At 39.0% G+C, this 22,447-nt stretch overlaps 1 protein-coding gene across 8 annotated transcripts in view; it reads right to left on the reverse strand.

Moving 5' to 3' along the window:
- Positions 1-8,135: 8,135 nt before the first annotated feature.
- The window catches only part of P2RY8 (P2Y receptor family member 8), a 55,423-nt gene continuing 41,111 nt past the window's right edge, over positions 8,136-22,447 (reverse strand). For 4 of the 8 annotated variants that reach the window (XR_015284403.1, XR_015284402.1, XR_015284406.1 and 1 more), the window contains one exon: positions 8,136-11,998. Coding sequence is in view for 3 of the 8 variants with exons in the window: in XM_086880697.1 (XP_086736823.1) it covers positions 10,857-11,930 (1,074 nt within the window). In the remaining 5 variants the exon portion in view is untranslated. Of the gene's footprint in view, positions 11,999-15,420; positions 15,539-16,175; positions 16,254-22,447 lie in introns of those variants that run through there. The other 4 variants (XR_015284404.1, XM_086880698.1, XR_015284405.1 and 1 more) reach the window with 3 other exon arrangements.

A 22,447-nucleotide genomic window follows, 5' to 3' on the forward strand; every position in this document is an offset into this window, starting at 1 on the left:
AGCTGCCACGGCTGGGAGAGGTTTGACGGAGAGCCGTTGACTGCTCCGTGGTGGCCTCGCAAGCCAGGCACAGCAAGGGTGAGGCTGCAGCGAGCTGACCGAGGGGAAGATCAATGACACCAGCATTTATCAGGAAAGTTTGTGTCGTGGCTGACTGTGCTAGTCAAAGATTAGCTTGTCCAAGGTTGGTTATGAAACTATTGACTTTTTCAAATATCCAAGGTATTCTGAACAGAAGCAAAACAGCAGTTAAAGCTCCTGACTTCACCACTTTTCTGTCTATGCATTTACTCAGTGGCCATCACAGTAACACCTTCGAGCATGTAAAGAACACTGTGATCATTAAGTTCATGTGCCTGCTTTTGTGTGTACTGTGATGAGTGTATGTATTTCAACCCAGATGTATTATTTGCCTGACCCACCTGTGCAAGCACAGGATCATCTTGTTTGGGGAACAATGCATTTCCATTGCGAGGAAATTAGTGAACTGTAGGGGATTATCTGTAAAGGGAATGAGCATTTCACCTTTCGCAGGGCAATTTGACTTTTCTAGGATAACCTCATCAATTCAAAGAACTTACACTTATATTTTCCAAGGAACATTTTTCTGCCACCAAAATCCTTGCCATAGTCTAACGTGTCTGCCTAATTCATGAAGTAATTAATACTTGTTGTTTCTGTTACTGTAGGGGAAAAGATCTTTAGTTGTTTGCAGATGGATTCTGTTTCATCAGCTAATCATCAGTTTTTTACAATCATGGTGTCATTTAACATTCCCTATCCTATGTTTTATTTTTGTCTTTTTATATACAGCTTGTATTTAGCTGGCAGCTTTCTGAGCAGATTTACTTACTTCATACAGCACTCCATCTCCTTGATGTTTTAAGATTGCTTTACATGTTCAGCTGCATATGTGGTTTATGAAGGGGTATTCTAGATTTTTCCAGACTCAGGGAGTGCTTTCAGAGCAGATACCCTAGATTTCTTTCACAGTCTTACTGCACAGCTCTATGTTCTCATAGGCCATTTTTAAGAATCCCTATCAATTTGTCAGCTCAGGTCCAAATGCTCCTTCCTCCTCTTCTGTCCAGCTTGGAAGGCCTGTGATATCTCCTAGGTCCCTAGGTGACCACTTCCCAGAATTCCCTTTCTATTTGAAGTAGAGTAGTACTACAGTCATATGGAAACATTTTGTGGAGACACAGGAAGTCAGATTAAATCAGATTTAAATACACAGGCTGTAGGATATATAATATCCCTGTAAATGTTTTTACATATACTTAATTTGAAGATCTTTGTCTTCATAGCATAGTTATCAAAAGACATCATACTTCTTGTGAAGAAACTTCACAACTGCTGAGGGAATACAGTATAACTAGTACCAGAAGAATACCAACCCATTTGTCAGGCAGCTCCATGCCCATCTCCTGGGACAAGGAAAGCAGCTATGTTAAACATGGATGTAGCAATGTGCAGGAGGAGGACATGGCCATTCACAAAGCAACTTTTAATACAGAAATCATTACCCAAGCCCCAAAGAGTCATACTTGTCCAGCACATTTAAATAGTGTATTAAGTGTCCTTCCAAGAATAATTGAAGAAAGGATGTCAGGAATTCAAAGTAACTACTTTTCTTTTGACCTCTTCCACAGAAAAGATACTGGAAATCAGAGAAGCCTAGAGCCTTGAAAAAACATTTTCAGACAACTAAATCCTAGTAAGAGGAGCACAGAATTACAGATTTTGTGCCTGTGCTGGCCAAGAGGATGAACTGCCAGGTCCACAGCAGCAACACAAGATAGAATAAAGAAAAGAATGCTTCCTTCCTACTAGTTTCTACCTGATATCAAATATGTGCTATATCCTCCTCCAGTATAGAGTGCTGCAAGCACATCTTGATTTACACAGCATAGAAACAGCATTATAGTTACACACGCTGACAGCGCAGACTTTCCCCACTGTTGCCACAGCCACTGTCTGCTGCTGAGAGCAACTTCTGGTCTAGAAGTTTTCAGAGTCTAGAAGACTCTGAAGTCTCTGGTTCAGAGTTTTCTTTCTCTGTGCTGTAATCTTGAGGCCAGCAAGCAGCCTCAGAAGGGAAGACTGAGCAGAGTCTAATAACCCTGTAGTCTCTGGGACGGGAGGATAACTGTTTGCTTTGACAGCATCCCTAGATATCTGTGTGTTTGTGTGTTTGACAGCCAGTGTATTGTATTGAATCCATGAGCCTCTCTTGAAGTCTTATGTCTGGTTTTTGCTGCTCATTCCACCTTTAATCACAGTACTGCCCCAGTCTCACTTCAGTTAACACTTACTTAGTCTCTAGACAAAAAAAGGCTGTGTGTCAGGCTATAAAAAAACACTGGTTCTGTGTTATTTAAATTAGAAAAATGCATAAACAAGTACATTAAATATTTTTGGGGAAATGTGCATATAAATAATATATATATATATATATATATATATATTATATTATATATGCAGCATGCACATGTTATCTATGTGTGTGTGCTTATAAAAAAATACATGTACGCATATGTGATGTAAGATACAAATGTATAGTTGCCTAAGTCTGGAAAAATAAGTCTTCCTTCTTTTTACACAGTATAATGACAGCTCCAAAGACAACGGCAGGAAGTTAGGGAAAATTAAAATAAGGTGCAGAGAAGAGAATATTAATTGGCTCAGCTGTAATCCCAGTTTTTCCAGAAAGTATCTTCTGAGGCTCCAAGGTCAAGAATATATGTGGAGCTCTTGTATTTATTATCTGAATCTCCACCGGAGGGCAGTGCGTCCCGTCTTTTTCTTACGTATTTCATCATGAACCTTAACTTTCAAGTACCTCTAAAATGCTGTAACTTCTAATAATTAAAGACCACACACCCTAAACGCTCTCATTCCTAGTTTTAATTTTAAGAATTACATGATAGAACAGCTTCAGGCCATTCTCTTGGGTCCTGTCACCGGTGAACATAGAGAAGAGGTCAGTGCCTGCCCCTCCTCTTGCCCTCTAGAGGAAGCTGTGAACCTCCATGAGGTCTACCCTTAGCATCTCCAGGCAGAGCACTGGATGCACATCTGTGCGTGCAGATGTGTACTTTTAGGGACAGTCAGAGCTCATGTGAATGGCAATATGTCTAGCAATATCTTGAAAGAGATGCACTGAGATTGGAGTGATAAAGAGACACCATAAGCACGCTAATAAAAGCTAAGATATGATTGCCACAGATCTTAAGGCTCCTCCAGCAAATTTTCATGGTTATAAGAACAGGAATAATTCTACCCTATGAAACAAATACATTTATTGAATATGGAAATAAACACTGTCATATTTATGTCTCCTCTCATGTCAATTTTATCAGATGTATCAACTGAAGAAAGATTAAATGTTGTATTTTAAGTTATTTTTGTACTAGTTTAGAGGTTTTAAAAATTTCAAACATATGGACACTTTATGTGAAAGCATACAGAGCAATTTGCATTACTCATCAAAATGAGGTGGGATACCAATGAATTCTGCAGATACTATGAAATGTAAGATAAAACAGGGAAAGGAAAAAATGTCAGCATGCTGATAATAATACGGAACTGGGGAAACCATGTCAGAGGTCTTGTGGTGCTGAAATTTTTGAGGGAGAAAAAGCCATTGCACTCCATAGACAGTTTTTAACTGAGAAGGTGGGCAGACTTTTTAGAGGTAAATGGCAGGAAGAGTCTTTAATGAACACATTAACTTATATATTTTCCTTTATTTTCTGAAGCCGTGTGAGTTTGGGGAGGTAAAAAAGACCCACAGCCTATTTAAGTGCTTGCTGGGATCCCCAGGAATATTATTGTAACCTGCTGTTACAAACATTAAGATGGCAAAATTCAAAAACAGCTGCCAAGATGTAGATGGTAACAGTTGTGGGATACCAGCATTTCTTTTGAAATGTGTGTCTATGATAACACAGAGATCTACTGACATCTGGATGTCTGAATGCAATCAAAAAACAAAGCAGGTATTGTTTAGGAAATGAAGGGGACAGTCATCAGTCATCATGACTGCTGCCAAGCAATAAGATGCTTAGGGCAACACTTGATCAGGTAAGTTACACTTTTTGTGCATGGCAAGCCCACATTTCCAGAGGTTGGAGTCACTCTGTGAGATGTTTGTTCTGTATCTCGATAGTGTTTATTTGTCTGTTAATCACATTCCTTTCCTTACAGCAGAGATCTGGGGATTTACTGCTGGTTCCAGCTTTTCTGCTGAAAAGGCGCCGTGTTTCTAAAATGAAAGTGTCTGTTTATGAAGAAAACTATTTACAGACATTCTCTAACTGCAGATAGCCTATTGCAGAAACTAACTTCCTGTGTCTCTCTGCAGTTACTTAGAGTATTTCTCTGCCCAGCTGCTACAGAAGTCACTTCTAGCTTGATTCTGTTTATACTTCATGTAAGTCTGTTGTCCTTTCTCCTTTGATAAAGCTGCTCAGACACACAGCAGGGGAGAAAGACCTTAAAATCTCCCCAGATTTAAGGCACTCAACAAAACACTTCTCTATTTTCTTGGTACTTCACCATACAACAACAGCAGTTAAGATTGTGGAACATACTAGGAAAAGCTCCAGAGGTCAATTAGACTGAGTAGCTCTCAGCAGGACAATGAGAACTTTTCTTTCTGCAAATTGGGGCATGCCAGAGCCAGGTCATGTGGGAAGTGGTGCAGAAACTGGGGAAAGAAACCATCAGTGTCTCTGTGCTGAAAATGTCTGCAGAAGAAAAAGACTGACTGTAAGACATCATCATGAGCTAAGACAGTCAAGAAAGGAGTTGAGGTATTTATTTATGCTAAAAGCTAAAAGGTATTCTGTCTGACAGTTCTGAACTTCATGTTTTATAATTACAGAGGCTTGAGAGTCTCCTCATTTGATAACATATTACAGCTGTTTAGACTTTATTCCTTAATTCCTTTCCTAAATACTAGAAAACTTGCAGCTAAGTAAGGAAAGACCAGAAGTTCAATGGCAGTCCAGATTTCAGTTATGCAGGGTTGGGTTTTTTTTGTCAAATAAAAGGAAAGCTTTAAAAAAGATATTTCAACTGAGCATTATGCTCCACTCTATTATGCACTCCATAATTTCACTTTATAGTTTCAAGAAGAAAACACTTACTTGCAAAACTTAATCCAGAATTAAAGTAATCCCAGTATATAAAAATGAATAGTATGACTGAAATTTTGCTTTCAATAACTCCTTTTGAGACTATGAACTGTGGCATAAATGAGGAAAGTACATTTATTCCTGTAAAATATTCCTGGTTGTTTTGAGGTTTTTTTTCAGGATGTATTTAATTACTAAGGACAATAACCAAGGCTTATATCCTAATCATTCTTGTGAGAGTTATTTTATATTAGAATTTTCATTTGGGGCACATAAAAGAACTGTGAGTTTAGGTACATCTAAAAATTTTATCAATAAACTGATTATTTTAATGGACTTTCCAGGTCATAGTATCTTAAATTAGCTTTTTTAGAGGAATATTTCAGGTCATTAAAAAATATTTTGTTACTTTTTTTTTTTCCCCAGAAAATGTACACTAGCGTGTATTTGCTAATGTATTTATGACAATTCACGGCAGAGAATTGTGCTCTTTACTAATGTAGCTGTGAGTTAAAAGAGTAGACTAGGCTGCAGCCTGAGAAATTAAAAAAAAACAGCAACAGGGAATTGCCCCAAGTGGACAAGAAGGTCTTCTGCTAGTCAGCTCCAACAGCAGCCACCTTTGAGAGAGATAGTTGATGGAAAAAATGAGACCAGAGGTGAGAAAATATGTCAGAAATTGAATTAATGATTATGTGGTTTTGAAGCAAAATCGATGAACTGTTACAAGCACCTAGAGAGGTTTGTGGAAGGGCAAGACAAAAGTTCATCTTTACCTGATCGTGAGAGATCACTTGGGGGGTTGGACATGGTGTCCTCCAGAGGTCTCTTCCAGCCTCAGCCATCCTGTGATGCTGTGACCTCTCAAAAGGGCTAAGTGATAGATGATAAGCTTATGCCTCAGGTTCCCCTGACTGTGGAATTGCCACTTCCAAGATGGTAGCAGGCTGAATTCCCTACTGAATCCCCTCTGGCAGCACCCCAGCAGGCAGGGTGGAGAAGACCGAGCTCCAAGATGGTTCTGGCAGGCCTTAACTGGGAGTGTGAGATGGACCAGAGCGGAGCCAAGGGGCTGTCTTCCTTAGGGTGTTCTGCCTCAAACAGTGGAAAATCAAGATAAGGGAGAACAGGGCAATCACATACCATGACTTCTTCTTAGAACTCCTCCAGCCTTTGACAGTTTTAGTCCTCGGGGTCTTCCTGGGCCTGTGGTGGTTTGCCTGTTTAGTAGCCTACAGTGGATTTATCTTCCATGTTATTTTCCAGTTTCTCTGGAGCAGTGCACTATGTGCATCCACAACATTCCTGGCAAAGTGTTTTTTAATTATACTGTGTGTTGTAAGAGATGCAAACTTTATCTGGTTATAAGCCTGGATCTCATTAGCTCAATATGTTGTTCATCAATTATTGGGCAAAGGCAACGTAAGTCATCCAAATCAGCTTTTGCATTTCATTGAGGATTTTGTAAGCCTGTTTCCTACCTACCTTATATTGTCATCTTTTCTGAGATGAACAGTCCTAAACTGTTTAACTTCTAAGATTTTAAATTAGTTTCTTAGAGCATACCATATGCTCTTACCTTGACCTTTTCTAGTCCTTGTTGATCCTATCTCTGACTGAGGCCAGAAGTGCAGAGAGTAAACTAGGTATGGGTGAACTATGGATTTCTATGATGCTGAGCTAATGAATTGAATTACGGATTGTGATTCATTGTAGTCGCTGACAAGCAACATCATTTTATACACAAAGCTGGGCATAGATTTCCCTGTGTGTATTATTTCACATTTACCAACACTGAATTTCACACACAAGCGTTTGTGCTATCCCTCCCATCTTTGGGGAGCATATACCTTAGCCATCGCCTTAGAGAAATAACACCCCAACTGGTATCAATGTAGACCTCATGTTATTTTTAACACTTTGAACTGGAAAAAATGACAAAAAGTGATGAGTTTGCTTCAGGATAATTTCTGACCCTCTCATATATCACCGTATATGTAGTCAAAAAGACAATGAACCCAAAATGTGACATAGTCAGTCTAGGGAACATTTATGAAAGCACAGCATCGTGAGCTGGTTGAGCGAGGTGATTGTCCTGCTTTTCTCTGTGCTGGTGTCCTTCGTGCCACAATATGAGACACAAAGTCTTAGAGAACATCCAAAGGAGCGCTACAAAGATAGTGAGGTGTGTAGAAGGGAAGCTGTATGAGGAGCAGCTGAGGGCACTTGGTCTGTTCAGCCTGGAGAAGAGGAGACTGAGGGGAGACTTCATTGCAGTTGCAACTTCCTTGTGAGGGGAAGAAAAGGGGCAGGAATGGTTCTCTTCTCTTTGAAGACAGAGAACCTCAGGAAGAGGACACAAGGGATTGGCCTGAAGTTGTGTCAGGGGAGGTTTAGGTTGGATATTAGGAAAATATTTACTCTGAGGGTGGCTGGGCACTGGAACAGGCTCCCTGGGGAAATGGTCACAGCACCAGCCTGACAGAGTTCAAGAAGAGTTTGGACAATACTCCAGTACGCATGGTGTGACCCTTGGGGATGGTGCAGTGCAGGGCCAGGAGTTGGAAACGATGATCCTTGTGGGTCTCTTCCAACTTGATATATTCTATGATTGTATGATTCCATGACTACTGACTCTGACTGCCCATTCCCAGTTTCCTCCAATGCCTTGCTCCAGGCTGGAGGTGGGAATGGCTCTGACTGCGAGGTTCATTCAGAAATGCATAGAAATTAAAAATATATATGTATCGGTGCACCTCTTGGGCAAGGAAAAGGAGGATTCAAGTTAGCCAACACCTCATTAAAGCATTGATACTTTTAAAATTTGTGTGAAGGGTCTGTGGCAATGCCAACTTCTAATATATATCTCAGAAAAAAACAGAAAAAGTCTGCAATAACAATGAGAAACAGATTAATTTTATTTCATAACTTGGTTTCCCTGCCCTCTTCTATGTTTGGAAGTTCTTTGTGCGTGGCAGGTGAAAACACAGGAACGACTCTTTAATCATGTTCTTTTTATTTTTTTTAATTATCATCATATGTACAAAAAAGTTCAGCCACTTTCATAGGTTAAATTTATATACAGTAATTAAAAAACAAAACCAAACATAAACTCCCCTCCCAACTCCAATAACAAACAGAAGCCTTCACATTCTTTTCTTTTCAGTAAAATTTCATTAACTACATAGTAATGCTTACAAGTAAGCAAGTTGCCCAGGGCCCATATTCCCCAAACTGAACGTAATATGGACATGAACTTCTCAATAACCTTACAAATTGCAGTGTACACTTATGTATATATTTCTATGTATACATGTCAACTTACACTCATAATCAAGAGGGTAGAAACCATTATTCTTATGATGCTCCATAAGGATATATTTCCAGGATCAAAGAATAGTATGATGGGCCTCTTTTAATAATAATTTATTCTCTTGATTCTCAACATTTTCACACAGTTGTGAGCACATTTTCTCACCTGAAAAAGGAGCAATTCACTATTCTTCAAAATATAGCAGTTGATGTCCAAAGTGCAAGGTTTCTGCCCTTTTGGCTCTATTTTATGTCAGTTATTGTTCAAGCACTTTGCAGCATATTTTAGGAGGGACTATGCACTTAAGGACCATGTTCAAGATAAAATGAAGTCTGCATTAGATGCAGGAGAAATAAAGGCTTTCAATGTAAAAAATATTTCCATGTTAAAGAAAAGAAAAAGGAGAGAGATTTCAGTATAAACTTCAAAAAATTTTCTGCCACAACAAAATACAGAAAACAATTAAACAATTGTGATAGTGAGAAAGCTGGAATCATATGAAAGTGAATAGTGAAGGGTGGCTTCAAGGCAAATTAATTAGAGGGTTTAGGTGAGTTACATATCACTAAGGTTGGCCCTGTACACAGAAAATGTGTAGATCAATTAAAACTAACACTGTGAAATGAAACGAAGCATTGAATGTTCACACTGGCTTGTAAACAGTAGTGCTAGGTCCACTCATTTATTCTACTCCAAAAACTGACAATACCTTAGCAGAATATAGGACATTCTAATATCTCACAGTGTGTTTTGTAGTTTTCACACCCTCAACTGTGAAGAAATTAATAGTGATTAGTGATGGAAAATTGTTTTTTAATCATGAGATACCAAATGAAAACCAGCAAATTTTAAGGGCCTTTTAAGGTGTTGCTTATTACTTAGGCACAGGAGCTCAGGAATCAGTGCAGCAAGAGATGTCTGAACCAACTGTCCACAATGCTACAGACAGCTTCCTCCTCAGTGTTGGATGGAGTTGCAGCACAGTAAAAGGATATGGTGTAGCTTTGTCTTGCTTGTGTGGGGGACTTGTCTGGTCTTCTCAGGTGGTTTGTGTCTCTCCTCGGTTAATGAGAGTCAAATGTAGGTAAAAAGCTGTAAATACTACAGGAAAAACTTATCTTTTGTCTGTCCCCAGTGCACGTTCTGTAGCAGTTGTCTTTCCAAGCACACAGGCAGTTGTTGAGATGTGAGAAGAATTAAACATGGCTCTGTAATGTACTTACAACATGTAAGCTGTAGAAAGATATTTCAGAGGAAGGCTCCAAACACAGGACTGCTCAACCCACCTGCCATAACTTATTTTCAGGATGTTTAGTACAGCTCGCATTCTCAAGCTTTATTTTCCTCTTTCTTTTCTTCTTTCTTCTTGCCTGCCTGAAAGAAGTCCATTTCTGACATCTGGCCATCAGGAAAGGTTTTCAGCTGGTTTCTGCTGGCACAGAATAACTCTCCAGTCTGTGGCTGAATTTTCATTTATCCAGCTGAAAATCTGGTTCATAATCTACACCATCTCTGTAAGGAAGAAAAACTCACTCCCCAGGCACTATTTAAAGCTCAATTCTGGTGAGAGGGATAGTTCTTCTAGGTGTAGCCTACAGTGAATTGGTGAAAATGGCCAGTTCATACTAACCACATACAAGCAGCATTGGTACTGTAATAGGTTAATGTGGGAAAGTCTATTTCCTTAAATAAACTGCTCCCCACAGTCCTGAGAAATTAATAACTTCAAGAAATACAGAAGTATTTGCAAACATTCTTAGCTTTCCTTTCATTGTATGAGATGTTTTGCTGTATAAGATTGAAATAAATAATATGAGTCAACTTAATCTTTTCAAGTGTCAATGTGGTTTGACTCTGATAAGCAGTTGGGTGAGTGTTGTGGTGATTTCACAGTGGCTGTGCATTATGTATTAATGGTAAAATGCCATGCTACATTTATTCTTTCTTTTATAAAAATACAAGAGAGAAAGAAATATAATAAAAAAACCAAAAGACAAAAATGAAAACAAAGCTTAGCACATTGCTCAGAAAAACAATTCCCTTACTCCCAAATCAGCTTTTGTGTGTGCTCTAATTCATGTACAGTAGTTTTTCACATTCACTGAGAATCACAAGTCTTTGGTTAACTATCATACAACCTGAGAGGAACTGTTCTAAACCTGTCCTTCGGTCTTATGCAGCAAGGCTATTTCCAGGCTAACCCTGTTTGATTTGCTTCAGTGCCTTCTTGAATAAATTCAGTTCCTTTAGCACTTCCATTTCTGACCAGAAAATTCTGACATGCAGTTTAAGTGCAGCTTGAGTTCTGTCACTGGTGTTTTGAGCATGGCCATTCATAAGGAAATGTTTTCTGTGTCTGCTCATGAGCTTCACAAGCGTCTTTCTTCTCGGAATATTTAAAGCTAGAAAACACTTTCCTGCCTTTGCAAATTGACCTTTACTCCCTCTAACCCATCCATAGGTCCACTTGACATCGATCTGGCTGACATGGTTCTGCCAGAGAATAAACTTTCCCTTCTGTTTTCCAAACTGTCGCTGAGCAGTACCTTAGGGCGAAACATTTGCATGAATTTCTGGTAAAATTCTTTCGATGCAAAGTAATAAATGAAGGGATCTATGCAATTGTTGAAGCAACTGAGGCACAAGGTGAGCTTGTAGGCAGGGTACAAACTGCTGCTGTAAAATAGGCGGCTGATCATGTGTGCAAGTAGGATAAAATTATTGGGGGCAAAGCAAGTGATGAAGGACAGAAGGACAATTGTCGCCAGGTATATGGATCTAGTCTTTTGCCTATTACCATATCTGCTTGATGTCTGAATTAGCTTCCTAATGATACCAATGTAGCATCCAACTGTTACAACAAAAGGGATCAGGAACAGCACAACAAATAAAGTGAGGAGAAAGGCTACCCAAGCTGCAAAGGTGGGCAGCATATCCCATTTTAGGACATCAAAACAGGTTATAATCCCTAATTCTTTCACTTCATAGGTCAGGTCTGTAGTTTCTAGTGGGTAGAAGGCTAGTAGCAAGGAAAGCCACATGGCTACGCAGGCAGCCAAGGCATATCTTTTTCTTCTCCACTTGATCAACTTCAAGGGGTGTACCACACCCATGTACCGCTCCATGCTGATAAAGGTCATGGTCAGTATAGAAGAATACATGTTGGAGTAGAACATCACTGTCACAAGGCTGCAAAGGGTCTTGCCAAATCTCCAGTGATTGCTTTGGAGGTGATAAGAAATCTGGAAGGGGAAACAGCTGGCCAGCATGAGGTCCGTGATGCTTAAGTTGATCATGAAGATAACAGAAGGTGTTTTGGGTTTGATGTGCCAACAGAGCACCCAAAGGGAGAACAAGTTGCCAGGAATGCTGACCAGAGCCACCACTGTGTACACAACTGGGAGGGTGATGGAGATGGTTTTATTCTGGAGCATTGCCAGTGTCAAAGCGTCCAGGTGGGATTCGTTTTTAACCATTATTCACAAGTGGGTAGTTGATCCCTGTAAGCCAGCTGGATCATATCATGAACACTTGGCTTGAAAACCTAGAGGAGAAATGTCAAGTGAGAAAATCAATATGTTGAAACAGAAATTAAGGACATAAATCGTATATTAATCAACTAAAAAAATTCTTTAGTTTGGCAGATTTTCCTTGAATGCACTGAATCCATTAAAATTACTTTCTGAAAAGCCTTACCTCCCTCCAAATGATCATGTTTTAGCAGTCTGACTTCTTCCCTACTTAGAACAGCAGCCTTTTCCCTGCTGAATGGTTTTCTGATACTTAGAATCATAGAATCATTAAGCTTGGAAAAGACCTTCAAGGTCATGGAACCTTTGAGCAAACACCACCATGCCAATTAAATCATAGCACTGATTGTTGTTAACCAGCACCCCTGGGTTCTTTTCCACTGGGCAGCTTCCCAGCCACTCTGCCCCAAGCCTGTAGTGCAGCATGGGGTTCTTGTGACCCAGGTGCAGGACTTGGCATTTCACCTTATTGAACCTCACACCATTGACCTTGACCCATTGATCCCAACTGTCCAGACTGATCCGTAGTCTATTCTTTATCACACCTCTTATGTTACTGTAACATAAAGAAAATCACATATCACAAGTTGAAGTTCAATTGATGTCTGGGTGAGAACATTAGTGCATAGATTCTTCATGAGCTAAATCCATTGTATCTACTCTAGATACATGACCTTAATTTCTGTAGTGCACAATATCTTCTGACTTCCAACCCCCACCACACTCTGCAACTAAACTGTGATCCACTTCAAGTAAGGGCTGGATTTCAATTTTTTTTCCTTTTTTTTTTTTTTTCAGCTTAGGGAAAGGAGAGCATGCATTCAATGACTCTTGCTGTTTTTATAGTATAAACAAAATATAAGGAAAGAAACATGAGAACCAGGGACAGATTGCAACTGCTTTGACAGGTTTAGAGGCTGAAGAAGCCCTCTTCTAGTGAGAAGGAAAAACCAAAAAAACTATTGAGCTTCAGTTTCTGCAAAATGTAAGTTATTTAAAAATGTTCTGTTTGCAGATGTCTTATTTGCATCATCTGTAATTCTGCAAAATTAGTTTCAGTTTTGCAGTCTGCAAAGCAGACCCATGCTTTCACTGTCTGGTTTACATAGATATTTCTTGGCAGATGCAGTAGTTCATGCTTTAGCCCATTTATTTTAAGCAGCGTAGTAGCATTCAGCAGCTGCAGGAAAGAACCCACACCACAGTGTGTATGCTTGCTTTCGTTAAGCTGCAAGTACAGGGAGGCAATTTCACAAAAGTACAGCATTGAAAAAGCGAAGAAATGCCAACAAATGCCCAGAAAGGCAGAGGATAGATCTACAGTAGGCTCTGTGAAGAGTTACTTTAAGGGCTGAAGAGGTGCCAGGCCAACTCAGCCAGTAACTGTGGGCACACCTCTACTGTTTAATAACAGGCAGAGAGTGGGCTCAGGCATACTCCTGCTTGTTGACTCATCACCTTGTTGCAAGACAGCCCTGATGCAGGAGGTTAGAGTAAAAAAACATAGGTGCCAGTTGGTGTCACTTAACCTCGTATCTTGTTAAAAAAAGTACTTTAATTTGTGTGGTCATAGGCCATGAGCAGTGTAACCAGTCAGTCCCTCAAAGAGCCCAGCCAATGGTGCTGGGAAACTCTATAGCTGGAAATAACCATTCTGACAAAAACTGTGCTTTCTGAGAGAGGCTTTTACTAAAAATCTTGCTTTATTAACCATTGATGATTCCTGAGACCTGGCAAATGTGAAGTCTCTACTGGAGGCTGCAGTGCAGTAAAGAGATAATCAACTCACAAAAACCTGAGTGCAACTCCAGAAAAAGGTACAGCTACTGCAGCAAGCAGCTCAGTGGGGGCTTATTGAGGTTCTTTCTTGACATGATCTATTTGACATAGTGCTTCAAATGTCAGGTAAAAATATTCAGAAGTGGTGAGAGTCGGTATCAAGAAAGTTATATTGATTAATGTTGCTTCCAGCTGAGTCGTTGGGATCCTAGATAAAGGAAAAATAAAATAGGAATTGCAAAGAAGTCAGAGGTGTACATATATCATGTACACGACACAAAGCAAGCATGTTTCAAGTAGTGAAGTAATCATCAGAAGGGCACAATTGCAAAAAGCCCTTTGAGCCAAATCCGTTGCAGATGAAATTCAGTTCTTGTCAGGGGAATTCTATCAAGAATGAAATGAATTCTTCATTTTTCAGGCTAACTTGAAAGAGCACTCACTGTCACATCACTCTTGGAAAAAAAGCCTTAATGCTCTCTATTTTAACCTCTGTCTGTGACTTACCATAGCAAATATTTATTCATGAAGTCTGTTGCCTCAAAAATCCTGCTCAAGTAGCATCCCTTTGTGCCTAACAACCCTGTACTTCTCAAAACAAACAAAAAATTGTCTATATCAGAGTTATCACAGAGCTCTAATAATATACCTTTGAAATTGAAAGATATTTGCTATCAGAGACCCCTAGATGCCATTCCTATAGAAATTACAGGTACTTTGAAAGAAGAGAATATTGGTGAAAATTTCCATTAAATCTGTCACACTGGTCATAGAGCTATCTAATATGTCTCACATTTTGGTTTGTGTTAATCTCAAACGTATTTTCTTCTGTACTTGCTTTTCTGACAGAAAATCTTGTTAAGAAGGAGATAAAAAATGCATGCATAGATGCTGCCAAATGCAAAACAGTGTCAGCATTCACAGCCTGACTAAAGATAAATTGTATACACTCATGGAATGCTACTGTCTGTAAAACATAAGTGCCTCCAAATGTGGGCACCTCTTGAATTGGAGTTGAAAGACACCAGACTTACTGATTATGTGCCTACAAGAGGTTTCCAAAAAGGGTAGGTCTCCTTGACATTGTTTTCAGTAATGAAGATATCCATCACAACAAGCAGCAGAATTATGGATAGTTCTTTTAGAGTCTTCTGCAGGGGAGAAGGGGGCATGCAAAGCACACAAAACGATGTTGCATGTCATTCTTGAGGGCAAATAGCCTCTTGAGGAAATGTGGAGTACAGAAAATCCTCCTCCCAGTTTCTTCTTTCCTTTTGCCAGGTTCTCTCAATGCTCTAATCCTGAATTCCTTGTCAGGAGAGCCTGGACTAGAAGACATCCCTGCTTTTATTCACCCTTACTTGTAATGATTTGTTTTTTAAATGTCCAGGTGTGTGTGATTTGGCTGGGATAGAGTTATTTTCTTCACAGTAGCTGGTATGAGACTATTTTTTGGAACTGTGCTGAACACAAAGTTGACAATGGAGAGATATTTTTGTTATTGCTGAGCAGGGCTTACACAGAGCCACCACACTGCTTTTTTGTAGTGCCATGCTGGCAAGGAAGTTGGGAGTATGCAAGAGGCTGGGAGGAGACACAGACAGACAGGTGGCCCAAACTGAGCAAAAGGATATTCCATACTATACAACATCATTACCTGTATATATGGTAGAGGGAAGAAGGAGGAAGTGGGGACATTTGGAGTGATGGTGCTTGTCTTCCCAAGAAACCCTTTCATGTGATGGGGCCCTGCTTTCCTGGAGATGGCTGAACACCTGTCAGCCCATGGGAAACAGCAAATTAATTCCTTGTTTTGTTTTGCTTATGTGCATGTCTTTTACTGTCCTTATTTGTCTCTCAACCCACAATTTTTCTACCTTTTACCCTTTCAAATCTCTCCCCAGTCCTGCCTAGTGGGGGAGGTGAGCAAGCAACTGTGTGGGGCTTGGCTGATGGGTAGGGTGAAACCATGACAGCAGGTTAAGCTGCTGGAACCACAATGTGCTTTACTGCTCCCATTTCTGCGTCTGTTGGGGTTTAATTAATGCTGTGTTTACATTTCCTTCTCTTCAGGGTAACTATGTCCTTCACCCACTGCACCCGCAGTCTCTGTCTGTCTCTTGTGGTTTAATTTGAAAATGTAATATATCAAGAGAGAAAATAATCTCTCTTTAGAGGTTTAGAATTAGACTCCTCTTACATTTTATGAGTTTATTCCATTTCAGCTTTCCAACAGAATTCAAATCAGTGAAGCTTGCATGGATTTTAAAACATTCACCCTAAGCTATGGTTTGATATGAATAATTAAAAAATATAGTTTTGTTACATAAATGTCCCTGTTATAAATGCATAGTTTTGTTTTAATTTTGGGAGACTAATATTTAAAATATGACAGAAAATGGACATACGTACAGGCTGAAACAAAAACTCAATAAGGATTCTTCAAGTGACATGATCCAGTCTTATTGACATTTACATCAGTTCTCAAGCCTGTGACAGAGAAGGAGAAATGTTAAGCTTTTCTGCTTGCCTGATTTCTGAAACATTTAGTAGATGGATGTATATTAGTCTTATATTAAGTACTAAGCCTCTGGAGTAATACTAAATCCATGTAGGATTATTTTGCTACTCTTTGTACTCACTGGCTCAGAACAGAAAACTCACTTGGAAATTCAGTGGCATCAGGTTTTCATCCGAGCTGCAACCACAAGCTAAGGTGACAGCTGCTTAATACTTTTCTGACAGGAATAGGGATTTCTTTCCCTTCAATTGACAAATGATGATAAATAAAACATTGAAGGGTGTACTGAAAATCAAATAGTAAAAAAAATCACAAGACATCTGTGTTATTTCTTTGCTGTGGAAGAGTAACAGTAGAGATGTTTCTATTTTTAGAGAACTGCTAAATTAAGCTGATTTCTCTTTTACATCTATTATCTTCCTGTTGTCAGTGTCAAGCGCACCTGTGAAAAAGACTGAAAAGCCCATGAGCAAAGTCAAAATAAGAATTGCCAGTTTATAAAAAATTTGAGATTTGCTTTGTGATTTGAGATGGAAAAATAACTCTTAAAACATATCAAGCATAAATCCTTTCCAAACCCATTGTGTTTCATAATTTTTGGTTCATTACCTGTCAAAGCACTATCGCATAGGAAAAAAGGTTCTTATTTCATAAATTCTTTGATATTATTACACTTTCAGAAAGACACCCTTCTAGCTGAAGGATGTAGGATGGCATGTTTCAGATTACAAGAAAAACAAACTGAAGTGCAATTTCAACTCAGTTGCAAATAGATTTAGAATGAAGCAAAGCGAAAGCACAGATTTTATTGTAAGCACTTAGAAAAATCCTATTGATAGTTTTTCATCAATACAAATGTAGCTTGTATTATAAAAACAAGAATGTATCTTGCTTTTTCTTAAAAGGCTGCTTTTTAGTATATTTTTATTTTTTAGTATATTTTTTATTTACTCAGTTTGATTACTAAACAGTAACAAGAGCTAAAGGGTTAGGATACTTTATATCTACCTAAGGGTAGATAAAACTAGAGAAAACTTAGGGGTTCTCAGTACAGGGTGTTCCTGCTGGGTTTTCAACTTCTCCTGGACTGTCTGAATTACTACTGAGATGACAGAAGTGCGTAAAAGCACATAAAACAAATGCCTAATTTCTATTGTAGACTGAGTGTGAGGAGAAGGAGTCGGGAACGTAAAGAGCCAAGAATCAGTAATCTTGAGCTGTGGGAAAAGTGACAAACACTTTGATATTTAAATAAAATAAGGGGTTTTAATATGAAGAACAAGAAGAAAAAGTGCCCTTTTGTAACACATCTCAAGTACAGTTCCTAAAGCATCATTCATGTGATTCAGAGAAACACTTCTGCAAATGTTCAAGTTCACCAAACTGAGGAATGTAAATGAGTCCATCTCTGTCTGAATGTTTCCTAAACTGAACATGGGCCTTACTGAAAGAGGCTGCAGGTTTTGTCTTGATGGTTCTTTCTCACCCTTGCAATAAACTTTCATGCAAATTTAAGCTTGCCGTGTTACATCTCTACATCTCTAAAAGCCAAGCTTGGTTCACTCAGTGAAGATGTGAATCTAAGTCTTCTAAGAAATTTCTTTGTATTTGGGCTTCCTTGTTCTTTTAGTTGATTTTTTTTCTATGGTTTTGTTCTGAGTATCATTATTACAAAGGTCAGAAACTGTTGCCAAGCCCATAGTTATGTTATCGCAAAGGCATTATTTGATGTTTTAACTTACTTTCTTTTAAGAAGAAAAACATTTGGGAAATGACACTACTACCCTCTCTGCACTTGTGTGTGCAATTATTACTGAGCAAAGAAAAAAAACCTGAAAGCATCTGACTAGCTATGATATTCCTGAGCTTCCATGCCATTTAGCTTTAAAAAAATAAAACTGTTCTTTATTTCTTATTTTTCACCAAAGATCACTCAGATAAAGGACATAAGTAAACCATATGTATCCCTTCACTGCAAAAGTGGCATATTTTTTGCAATGAAAAGGTTAAGTTATATTCATTATATTAATTACAAACTGTTTCAGAGAGAAATGTCAGTCTTTATTTAGTACACACAGTCAAAGTAAACCCTGTGGTGGTTATAGCTCTGACCTCAAACCATCAGGGCAAGGTAAAACAAGAGTGTCTTCTCTCCACAAGGATTTCACATTGAGAGGTATAAAACCCTCTGGTTTTTTTTCACCAAGAAAATAAAGAAGCATTAGTAGCTTTTCTATGTAGCAGAAGGGTGCATACCTCCACCTGTTAGAGCTTGTTAGCTGTACCAATCTAGAGAGAAAGTACTCTATTCAAAAGTGAAGAAAAATAATGCTGTCATTTCTGCCTAGTAGGGACTGTTTCTGTTCTCCAGCCTGACAGAGTAAAAGCAGTCACTTTCCAAGACTGAACCAAAAAATTCTTACTTTGAAATTTAAATATACAGATGAGAGGCAAAAAAATTCCACAAGCAAATACTGCACCGAATCTTCAGAACTAGCTGAGTAGTAGTAAAATTAAATGCACATACCTACTTTCAAATTTCCTGTGTCTGCCCTGGATTATGCAGTTTTGCTGATAGTTGAATTTTAGTTCCCTTGAACCTTCACCTCTTCTAAGTATAAATCAGCAATGTCAGGATTCTCTGCTGGTGTTAGCAACATTCACCCTAATTTAGGTAAGATTTGCATGAAGACATCCACTCTCATCTGTATCAATGAGCCAGTTCAGAGTGAAACTAATCAATGTGGTTCTTAAAACTTTAATTTTTTTTTCTGCAGTAGTCAGGTTCTTGGAAATATTAAGTCTGTGGGCCAGTATTGACAAAAAACTCTTAGCATCTGAAGTACGATTTTACAGTTCAAGTGCTACTTAGATTACAAAATGATGCAGCTGCAATTTTCTCTATCAGTGCACAAATCAGCTTATAAAAATGCTGTGCACAAAACCTTAGGTCTGTTGAAACCCAAGTTGTGTAACTCCACTGATAAATTCTGTAGGCTGGTTTAAAGTTCAGTCAGAGTAAGCATCCTAAACTGGATTTGAAGACATTCCAATTTAGGGGCTAATAGCTAGAATATTATATATATGTTGATCTTTCCTACATAAGTAGACTTTGTAAGCTAATTTTTTGAAGACTGATACTTTCAAAAAGATTAGCAAATCTAAGGCAACAGAAGAGTTCAACATATCAGTCCAGGAATTCATTCTATAGGAAGGAGAGTCTTCTGTGATCACTGCCCATGTGCACACTTGTTTTTCCCAATAGCACAAGGTATCTTTCCTCTGGGTAAAACCATGCTGTCTTGCACAAGGAGGAAGAGCCATGCAGGCAGCCCCTGCAACTGCTGATTCCTGGCAGGGAACCTTCACTTAAATGGACCACAGTGCTTGTCAGATGGTGCAGGGCCATGAACAATCAGCTTGTAAACCTCCCTTTAACTCCTCTGGCAAATATCCTTCATAGTGTGGAGTTATCCTGTGCCAGAGGGCCCTCCTTCCTTTATTTAGATGACAAGATGAAGAAAAATGTTTTTCTAGAACTTTGCCTGATCTATATAGATAATCTAGATAATATATTATATAATATAGAAATTGCCTGATCTAGTTGAAATTTAAATAACACATGAACTGATTCCCTTTATAACTTTAAGTTTTTAAATATTATTTGTATCCAGGATTGACAGACAATGGCTTCTGGTCATCAACTACTTCCCTCTACAAATAATTGCCTCACACAGCTGTTGTGAGAGCCAGAGGAAAAAGTGTATTCAATCATTTCCCTTCTGACCTCAAATTCCAGGAAACAAATTTATCAGTTTATTGGCACAAGGCATTCATGGTAGACAATATGACAGATTCCTAACAGAGAATCCCTCAGTCTTCAGAGACTTGGTGGTCTTACGCTGAATCTGTGTGCTCCAACTAGCATTTTACAGAAAACAAATGCATACAAAAATGTACATGTACATATACAAACATATGTGTATATATATATTCTGTTTGAAATCTCTACTTTCTATCTTTTCATCTCTGTTTTCTGTGAAGCTCTCTTCAAGTGTTTCCTCTCCTGATCAGTCCACAGAGGAATTGAGGTAGAGTTGCTGCATGCTCTTGAAGATTATCTTTAGAGATAAAAAATTAAAAAAAAAGAAGAAAGAAAAGAAAATAACCTCAAATGATGTTTTTTTCTCATACTTGCACTAAGGATTTGACAGTCTGTATCTGTTGATCGATTTAGCTTTATGTCCATAAACAAGACAGGCCATGAAGTTTTGCAGGTGTACCTGAAAGGATAATTTGGTGTGGTATTTGGGAAATGTTTTGAGCAAACAATGTAGAGTAATTCTAACAGCCATATAACATACTGGGGCCAGAAACTGGAAGCAATGTTTGTCAGGGTATATCAAATAACTTGGTTGAGCATGGTAAGCTGTCTTCAGCTTATGGGCCTTTTTCCACTGCTTCCACTAGCTGATCTCAGTAGATTCAAAATATTTTTCTATCTCCTGTATAAATAGATGTGTCCCAAAAGGCCTATCCTGGATCCATAACAAGTGGTGATATGTAAAAACACAGGATGAATTATTGTTCTTCCTATTAATTAAGATCTATACAAATAGGCAAAACTCTTTCCACAGCAGTAGTACTAAGTGGAAGGATTTGGGTATCAGTGACCTTTCCTGCCTGGTCATTGCTACAGCTATGGATTTGTCACCCACAGAAATCTAAGTGTCTATTTTCGGGCGAGTTGGAAAGCATTTACTGTACTGGGCAGATTGCCAGTGACTGCAGTATTTGCATATGCAGTCACTTCCATAGTAAATGTGGGTGTTAGATTCCACAAGCTGATTCCAGCCTGTTTTAAACATCCTGTTGATTCAGATCCTGATTTCCTGGAGGTGAATAATTGCATGGAATCTGGAATCTGTCAGAATCTGAGCTAGTTCACTAAAACATAATTGACCCCTTTCACACTTGGATCACTCAGCTGCTACTTTTAAATGACCAGGTCACCTTTTGTGTGGAAATGAATTGGCACAGAATAGGATCAAATTCATTGTTTTACCCATATCCTTCTCCTTCCACCTTTGTGTGTCAAAGCCTACAGTCAGTTTTACATGATCATAAGGACTCAGAATAAAAATTATTTTGTCTTCTGGTCCTGCTGCAGTACTTGCTCAGCACATATCATTCAGCCCTTACTGGCAGACCATGGAATGGTCTCCTGCTCTCCCTCCAGGTGCCTTCTGCAATGTTCTGGCAGTGAACTCCTGCAGATTGTGTGTTCTCCAGACTCTCACGTCAGTTTGCAGTAATTCTCACATCAGTGCTAGTGAAAACAGTCTTGGCTGAAAAATACGAGACCAGGGGCTCTGTAGGAGCTAAACTGACGTGCACTGTGCAGCTTTCTTGCATATCTTACTCTCTGCTCCCCAAAAGGGTAAGAGGAGCTAGATATACAGAAAGAACGAGCCTTGTTTCCTGTCAAACCATACACCTTACTGGAAGGCTTTGATACAAAAATGAGCTGCTGGAGGCACTTTGGTATGACTGGAACTGATATTGCATTCAGCCGTTCTCCTGTACTTCTTGTCAGTACCCACTGGAAACAGGTGACTGCACATATTTCAGGAGGAGAGGTGTGCCTGGGCTGACAAAGGACTGGGAGGCAGAAATGTATGCAATCCAGGCAGTGGGAAAAGTGAGCTCATTGCCTAGCACTTTGGACGATGCTTCCTTTCCAGCTTGGTCTGAAAGGACTGGTGGTTGGGACCCATCTCAGGTCATCTCCATGAGAAGTTTTGCACTGTCACAACTCTTTTCTTTGTCTGTCAATACTGCTTATTGTCACATTTCAGAATGTGAACCCTGAATGGTACTACTGAGCTATATATGAGCTGTATTTTTCAGGAGTGATGCTCAGTTGCTCATGTATATGGTCACGTATTGACCATATACAACGTATGGTTTGTGGTTCTCTGCTAAAGTTTCTTCATTTTTTTAACCAATTGCCATCACCATTCAATAGTATTCAAGCAGCAGTCATGTGGTACCCTGGCTGATTCTGCCTTTTAATTACAATCAGATCATCTGTGGAGGCCCCATGGCTTGACCAGGATGCTTTTCTCTCAGGAGCAGTCCTGTAGGTCTGGTACTCATGCGG

Source organism: Cyanistes caeruleus, chromosome 3 (genome assembly GCF_971803275.1).
Source record: "Cyanistes caeruleus chromosome 3, bCyaCae1.hap1.1, whole genome shotgun sequence".
Taxonomy (NCBI): Eukaryota; Metazoa; Chordata; class Aves; order Passeriformes; family Paridae; genus Cyanistes; species Cyanistes caeruleus.